Source organism: Zingiber officinale, chromosome 2A, assembly GCF_018446385.1.
Source record: "Zingiber officinale cultivar Zhangliang chromosome 2A, Zo_v1.1, whole genome shotgun sequence".
In the NCBI taxonomy this organism is placed as follows: Eukaryota; Viridiplantae; Streptophyta; class Magnoliopsida; order Zingiberales; family Zingiberaceae; genus Zingiber; species Zingiber officinale.
The window spans coordinates 156,466,927-156,475,751 of NC_055988.1; the positions used below are offsets into that span (position 1 = coordinate 156,466,927).

The following is an 8,825-nucleotide window of genomic DNA, read 5'->3' on the forward strand; positions in this document are numbered from 1 at the left end:
ATCTCACGCAACACGGCCTGGTCGTTGTTGGCCTTTGCTCGTGTGACCTAATTGCACGGCGCGGTAGCTGTCGCACGCTACCCCGGTCGCTTGTGTGAACGACAACCTAATTGCATGGTGGTTACTGCTTGTCACATTGCTACTACCTACAGCCACCGTATTGGTCTTAGTATTACAGGATACAATAAATGAACTATCAATGTTATAGATTGAGAAAGAAATAGTATGACAATTGGATTATTCAGATTTTATAAATATTTTTACCTCTAAAATAGCTAGACAAGTAGTGTTTATAACAATATATTATTTTTGATTTATTTATGTATTTAGTATATATATTATTTGTAAATTGAACTTTATCATTATTTATAGTAATAATGCGCTTCAGGCCCCGTCGAATACAGGTACGGCTCTGTATTCAATGCCCATCATTATTGAACATCCTTTTATCCATTAAAAGGTATTTCTATTTTAAAATTTATTAAACAGATACCTTTGTCCTTTGTTTTATACCTAAACATACCATTTTATTCTGAGCTGATCTAATTATAGGGATATAAATTGACAACTTAATATATTAATTCGTAGTTTAAATCAAGCAATTCTAAAATAGTATTATTTTTTATAAACCCAAAAATGATAATATTTTGCATAAATAATTAATTAGATAGTATAACGTCGAGTCCGAAGTGATTGATTTCTATCGACCATCAGGATAAATTAAGAAATATATATAGGACAGTTTAGAAGCCTAATATCCTTTAGTTATAAGTCTCATTTAAAAAAAAAATTATGTAAATATGTTATAGTTGGAAATCGATAGTATTCTATATAAGGTAACTTGATGATGGTGTTATTTTGTATCTCATAAGTGCATCCATAATGCTATAATGTTATAATATCTACCATCTCATCAAAAAGCATAGGGTCTACTACCACATATTCATTATGACAACATCATTTTTTCACCCACATCCCTTTTAACACTAACACGGTCCCACCATTCACTCATTCCTCTTTTATTAATTTTTTAAATAATATTAAAAAATTTATAATTTAAAAAAAATATTAAAAAAATTAAGAAAGAGGTGTTCAAACATTTGAACACTCTCTCTCCTCTCTCTTGTGAGTGAGTATTATAATGTCCACTCACAATGGAGAGGGATGTTAAATGAGTATTATAATAATGTCCACTCACAATGAAGAGGGGTATTAAATGAATATTATAATATCCATTTAACATCTCATTGAGGATGTTCTAAGTGAGATGTTATTTAAATAATTTTTAAAAATAGAGTATTTTTAATTTTAACCATATGAATATTTTTAAAATTTATTTTTTTATTTGTTGCTTAAGGCACGACTGTTTAGTCAGGTACTCTCTCACTTTTAACAAAGAAAAGAGAGAGAAAAAAATAAAAAAAATAAATATTTCTAAAATAATGACCCTTCGGACTTAGCTGATAACTATGTTATATATTTAGCGTCATTTTATCTGTCTGTATTTGAGAAGACCCGTTATCCGCCTAAAATGATGACATAAATGCAATTTTAGGAGGAAAAGAAAATCAAAGATATCAGTTTTTGAGGAAGCAGCTAACCGACGCCCATTTCCTTCCCTGCTCTTCTTCATTTCATGCGCTCGCTGCTTCCCAAATTCCCGTCCCTCTTTCTCAGATTCAAATCCCATGCCTCGAATCCAAACCCTAACTTCTCCCTCAAACCTCCGCTTCTCTTCTCCGTCAACCTTTCCACCCCTCGCCACCTCCGTCAATGCCTCGCCCACGCTTTCGCCGCCGGAGTCCTCGGCAGCACTCACCTCCATCTTTGGAACTCTCTCCTCCACTCCCTCTCCCGCAGCCCCAACCTCGACGTTGCCGTGCCTCTCTTCCATCTTCTGCGAGCAGCCGACCTCCCAGTCGATGACTACACCTTCACCGCCGTTCTCAAAGCCCTCGCCTCCCTTGCCCTCCTTCCAGAGGGCGAAAACATTCATTCTTTGTCTCTGAAACTCGGTTTCGAACGCCACACCTTTGTTCTCAACTCACTGATCCATATGTACTTTGCCTGCGGCTTCAACACCAGCGCAAGGCTGGTTTTTGACTCGGCTGATGATTCCACCCGAGACGTGGTGTCTTGGAATAGTTTGATCTCGGGGTACTTGCAGAGCGGCATGTGCCGTGAAGGTTTGATGGTCTTTAGGAGTATGGTAAGCAAATCAATTGCTATGGATGCAGTTACTCCAGTTAGTGCTTTGATTGGTTGTGGGAAGATTGGAGCAATTGGCCCTGGAAGGCAGATTCATAATTTGATTGTCCTATATGGTTTTGATCTGAACTGCTATTTGGGCTCGTCATTGGTCAACATGTATGCAAGGTGTGGTTACGTGGAGGATGCTCGCAAGTTGTTTGATCGAATTCCTGAAAAGAATGTTGTTTGTTGGACTTCGATAATTTCAGGGTACGTCCAGTCAGGCCAGTTCAAGGAGTCAATTGAGTTATTCAGAAATATGCAGATTGAGGGAGTGAGAGCGGATGATCCTACATTAGCTTCTGTTCTTTCTTCATGTGCAGAATTGGGTGCGCTTGCACAGGGAAGATATATCCACAAGTACTGTGATGTGAACAATATAGGGAAGCTCCTTTCAGTGAAGAATGCTCTAATTGACATGTATTCAAAATGTGGGGACATTCAGAGAGCTTTGCAAGTTTTTCAAGGAATAGTTCAGAGAGATGTAATTTCATGGACAGTGATGATATCTGGTCTTGCAATCAATGGATATTCACAAGAGGCATTGGATTTGTTCTCAAGGATGGAACTCTCGGATGGCATTATGCCAAATGAAATAACATTCCTTGGTGTTTTAACTGCTTGTAACCATGGTGGATTGGTTGACAAAGGATACCATTACTTTAGACAAATGGTAGATCACTATGGACTCATTCCTCAAATTGAGCATTATGGGTCTATGGTTGATCTTTTAGGGCGTGCTAACCTTTTGGAGAAAGCATACGAGTTCATTATGAAAATGCCAATTCGACCTGATGTAGTAATTTGGCGATCATTGCTTTTTGCTTGCCGAGCTAATGGGAACGTTGATATGGCAGAATATGCCGCAGAAAGAATTGTGGAACTTGAACCGAGGAAGTGTGGGGTACATGTTTTGCTCTCAAATGTATATGCTGTTTCATCAAGATGGAATGATGTGAAGAGGGTTAGGGGAGCTATGTTGGATTGGAATATACAAAAGCTGCCTGGATTCTCCTCCATCGAATTGAATGGAGTAGTGCATGAGTTTTTAGCTACAGACAAATCACATCATGATTCAGGTATCATTTATGAGTTGCTTTGGATGGTCAATAGACACATATTATCAGAAGCATATAATGAGTCTTGTTATCTGATATAGATGCCAACATAATTCAAGATTTGCCAAAAGAAATGGATTTCCTACCATTGCTTCAGCTTAGCTAGGAAGTAGGTGCATACCATACAAATGTTGTATTGCCTCTTTAATGTTTCAAACATGGCTAAGGCTTGGATCTATCCTTTATGTTCTAACTAATCCTGATTGGATCCAATTTTGCACCCAAACCATGCCTCGATGCTTGCCCCCTTCCACTCTAGTTCTTATAAACATGGCATGGTAGCTTTCTCTTTTTTCCAAACAACATAAGAACTGCATCCGTCAGCCAACTTGCTTTAATCAAATGTTTCCACTCAGTATCAAACAAATCGTACAATGAAGTGTTCAAAGTTTGGATTGGGATGATAGGATTGCATAGCGGCAGATGAAATTTATTTATAGGATCTTTGACATTTGTGACTCACAACAAGAGGATTGAAAGTGAAAGCTACTTGAGGGGGTGCAATATGCCTCGTTTGAGTTTAGAGGATGTACCCTTATTCACTTCCTCTTCCTCCAGCCCATTTCAACTAATGACCTCTTCAACAAGCCTCAACCAGGGATGAACATACTCAACAACCCACACTCTTGCCCCCTCATAGGTTAAGGAGGATTATTTTGACCAAGCCTCCAGAGTTTCCAATGTCGAAGACACACATGCATGATAGAGATGAAGATCTACATAATAACACGGAAATCCTTGAAGCTGGGAAGAGGATCTACATAGACCAAAGCCTCTGGAGTTTCCTTGTCATTCAAGCAGGGAGGTGGTCATCATGTTGTCATAACATGATGGGTGTGGAATGAGATTAGAACTCACTTATAGCTGAGATAGATACTTTCTCTTACTTTTGTTTTGAAGGGTTGGTGATGCACGGGAGCAACAGCCTTGTTGCACCATCACTTGATGATCATGTGCAATTTTTAGATCCCCCAATTACGTAAAAGTAGAGGGAAATGTATTTATATTAGGAGATACTACTTGGTGTATGACGGGACTAGTGAGGTGACCAACTTCCCAAATGCTAACAAAATGTTGTAGGTGTCACTTGATTGGAGTGGCCAGTCACCTTCTCTCTCCCAACCGTTTTGGCTCCCATTCCTTTCTGGAGTAGATGGCATCCACACTTCATTGCCATCTCTCAAAAACAATTCATCACCAAACCTGATTTACATCTCGTAAACCTCCATAATTTATGGGCTTTGTAAGGTTTGACCAACAACCTCATCCCTATAGGCTCTTGTATGCAAAACTGTTCCCTGCACGATGGTTCTACCCATCATTACTAGTATTCTAAAATCGGCCTAGGCGGTCGCTAGGCGCTAGCCAGTCGTACCAAAAACATGTTAGTCGGCCAGCCTTGGCGCATAGGCGGAATTAGGCGGCCCTAAACGTCGATTAATCAGTTGAATCGGCGCTGACTAATCGATCGAATCGTCTAGACGCCGTGGAAATAATGCAGGATTTTCATGATTTATTTTAATTTGGACTTTTAAATTTAAAGTCCAATTAAAAAAAAAAATTGAAATGTAACCTTGAGTTTGTCTCCGGTGATGCTATTGAGTTTGTGTCCGATGAATAACAAATTATTGAAAATTATGGAGAATAAGAAGTAGAATAAATTTATGATATTTTATTAATTGTGTAATTTTGAATTTATTTTAAATTTAATATTACTGTGTGGGAATTATAAAATATGATTTATTATGTAATTTATATTGATACCATGGAATCTGCCTAGCGGCGGTTAGTCTCCGTCTAGGCGCTAGACACTAGGCACTAGTTTAGCATCCGATTAGTACCTAGTGAATTTTAGAACCTTGATCTAGATGATTTCATTTGCTAGACTGGCTTCTTGATGATTGTTGACCTTGCAAGTGCACAAAGATTTAGACTTTGATGTCAACAAATTCCCTGAATTCGGATGTGGATGGTATTGATTGTTCTCATTCATTTTCAATATTGTCCTCTTTACGGATCTTCAGTATCCCTTACTATTATTTTAAGCTTGACTGGCCATTTGTTAGGCTTGATAGCCATAATGATGTCCTCAGGGCATAATCGAGTTGGTCATTACACGGTAGATTTGTAGAAATGGGCAAGGGTTGATTCTCGAGGAAGTCAACGGAAATACCGTCCCATGTGGTGATCTGATCGATTTCTTGATTTATCTCTCTATAGACAGCTGTGGGATTGACTATGTGAGGTGTCAATCAACACATATCTTTTTTTTTTTTTTAATTTTTTTTTAAGAAATTGATATCCACAATGATTATTTGAGTTGTTTTTCTCTATACCTCAGTTATTTGCGTTGTTGATGCTTACTTTTCAAGAAAATCGCTATTTACCGCTATTTACCAACTAATGTGTTGGAATGTTGACAATCAACAATATGATCCAAGCGTCACCTGAGGGATGCCATCCAATTCAATGGAGTGGAAATTGTGTTTAGAAGAGACCAAGCTGCAAAAATCTCATAATCACAACTTATCATAGTCTTGGGGATCCTTCATTGATGCCTTTGAGGATATCCTTGTTGCATGAAAGAAGTTGTAAAAGGTGGAACTTTCATCTTAGTGGCCCCCTGGGTCCGACCCCACAGATATTCAGAGGAGATAAATCACGGTTAAGCTGGGCAGGAGGGGTGACTGGGGGTCGAGTGGAATTTAAAGCGCAGTAGACCGAGGTTTTACGCCCGTGTGCAACTGGCGATCCTCGACCCCTGAACCTCCGTTGCAAGCGTCAGACATCCTTCCAGCTGATCCAGCCCGTGGGGGCTTGTTGCATGTAAGAAGTGATATTCTCATAGGTGGATCGAGAATCTAGGGTCGCCAATTAGGATGAGTAAAAGAATATATGTTCTACATTTCACCCTAAGACATGAATGTCTCAAATAATCTATTTAGTACACTTTTGCAAGAACATAAAATAACCTTACTAAATGAGCTTTCAAATACCTTTTCAAATTTGAAAGTGACTTCACCATTACCTTATTTCAATTAAAGCGTTTGAATTTCCATGTTAATCTTTGATAATGTTCTCGATCAGGGATGTTCTCGTAGAACATATGAGTCGTGGTGGGATGTTTCCATAGACACTATAAAAAATAAAGGTTTTTGGGACAAATTTTGGGACGAATTTGAAAAACAAAATTCGTTGCAAAATATTTAGGGACAAAATTTGGGACGAAAAAATTTTCATCCCAAAATTATTGTTGCCAACTTTTGGAACAAATATTTGTTTGTTGCAAATTTGGCAACGAAATTGGGGACGAAATTGGCGACGAATAATATTTTCGTCCCCAAATTCATTGTCAATTTTGCAACAAAAAACTCTATTTGTCCCAAAATACTATACAATTTTGCAACGAAAATTTATTTTGTTGCAAACTTAGCAACGAATTTGGGGACGAATTCGGGGATGAATTTAATTCTGTTGCCAAATCTATCCCAAATTTGGCAACGAATTATATTTTTGTTATCAAATTTGTTGCTAATTTTCATGACACATTGCAACGAATATTATTTTTGTTGCAAAATTTGCAACGAATTTGGCAACGAAAATACTAATTTCATTTAAAAAATAAATATTCGTCCCAGATTTTGGGACGAATCCGCAGATTCGTCCCAGATTCTGGGACGAAATTTGGAACAAAAATATTTTTATTGCGAAATTATCAATGGATAAGTTTGGGACAAATTATTTTCGTTGTCAAATTCGTTCCTAAATTTAAAAAAAAAATCCAGCAACACTACATTTCTACAATTCCCATCAATACATACACATACAACAAATTCAAATAACAAAATATAGACTTTCAACACATCCTAATTAATAATATCACAAATAACACAATATATACATTCAACACATCCTAATTAATAATATCATATCCTATTTCAGATACATCTATTAATAATTGAAATCAAATCACAATACAACAAATTCAAAGTTCTCAACATCTTCAAACGACTCCAAAATATTATACAAGTTCAACACTCAAATATTTATAAAGTTTAATAATCCAAGAAGTTAAACAAGGAGTTAAATTAAAAAAAAAAACTAAGACACATCAACTCATCTTCTTTTTCCACAAAAGCTTTCATCCCCATCAATTCTTCTCTTCCTGCATACAAACAAACGAATAAACCAGATCATGTGTAACCAGAAAGATAATAACTTAAATTCTAACAATCTCATAATTCTAACAGTTTCATTTGTATCAAATTGTGATGATATACCATATTTCAACTTATCAAACAAGTTTTACAAATATTGTATTTCATCTAACATGGAGAGAATGAGATGTATTCTTAAAATTTCTATAATATGAAAATGTCTCAAATGAAGAAAACAAAAACTAATATATGAGCAATTAGTTGATACTTGTCTTTTAGTACTCATAGTTAGTTGATTGTTAGGCAAACTCTAATCATAATTTGGAATTTGAAGTAATAATGTAGTAATAGCAAATTTCAACGAATATATAAAAAGATTGATACCTTTATTTAACTTTTCAAATATAACTGATTTAAAAATAAATAAATAAAATTAAAATTATAACATGTTCAACTACGAGTGTGTTATTTAATAATTACTTTTTTCTCCGATACATATTTCGCCTCACCAACCCTGTTAAAAACAAATTAACAATATTAAATAAAATAAAAATTAGAAAAGTTAACAAGACATGGTTTAATGTATAAAACACTAATTATGAGATAAATAATCATCATACATAATTAAAATCATGAAATAGCATCACCAGCATCATCATTATCATCGTCGCCATCTTCATCATCGTCACGCGGAGGAATCTGACTTAGAGCGGAGCTGAAAATTCCAATATAAGATAAAGTAAATTGCAAATTTGATTCATAAAAAAGAACTTTCAAAAACTTACCATTTTTTTTCAAATAGCTTGTAGAATAAGAGGGAAAAAAATATTAAATGTCACCTCTAATGATCCGTAGGAACAAATACAGTGTATTAACTGATAAAATAAATAAAATTATAACTGAGACAGTATATAAAAAACTCAGTGAGATATAAGTTTGGTAAGTTTGCATATTAAAGATAGGCTAGAATACCACGAGGAAGATCTACAAAAGTGCTTTATAATACGAGTGTCTCCAACTACACCGAGCGAGACCTGCACAAACAAAATTACAAATTTAGTCAATACCTTAACATAATAAATCATGTGTACTTTTTTCACTAACATTTTAGTCTCTCTAAACTTTGTTCTTTTAGCAGCTATAAATGTTATTTTTTTGGCCATGAATGATGATCAATTTCAGTAGCCGGCTCTTGTTGATAAGCCGAACCCACAAAATCAAGCCAACTATCATTCTACTTAGGAGATAAGATGAGAAATCAGAGGCGTAATTTGATGGAAAGCACAAATTCAATGCATGA

General features: G+C 35.9%; 1 protein-coding gene across 1 annotated transcript; it reads left to right on the forward strand.

The window, feature by feature from the left end:
• The first annotated feature begins 1,539 nt into the window (after window positions 1-1,539).
• Window positions 1,540-4,558, forward strand: LOC122042868 (pentatricopeptide repeat-containing protein At1g08070, chloroplastic-like). Its single transcript, XM_042603228.1, has one exon. The coding sequence runs from the start codon at window positions 1,637-1,639 to the stop codon at window positions 3,407-3,409; it is 1,773 nt and encodes a 590-aa protein (XP_042459162.1). The 5' UTR covers window positions 1,540-1,636; the 3' UTR covers window positions 3,410-4,558.
• Window positions 4,559-8,825: the final 4,267 nt, after the last annotated feature.

Excerpts from the sequence above, each read along its gene's own strand:
- LOC122042868 (XM_042603228.1), top strand. The coding sequence starts at position 1,637 with ATGCGCTCGCTGCTTCCCAAATTCCCGTCCCTCTTTCTCAGATTCAAA.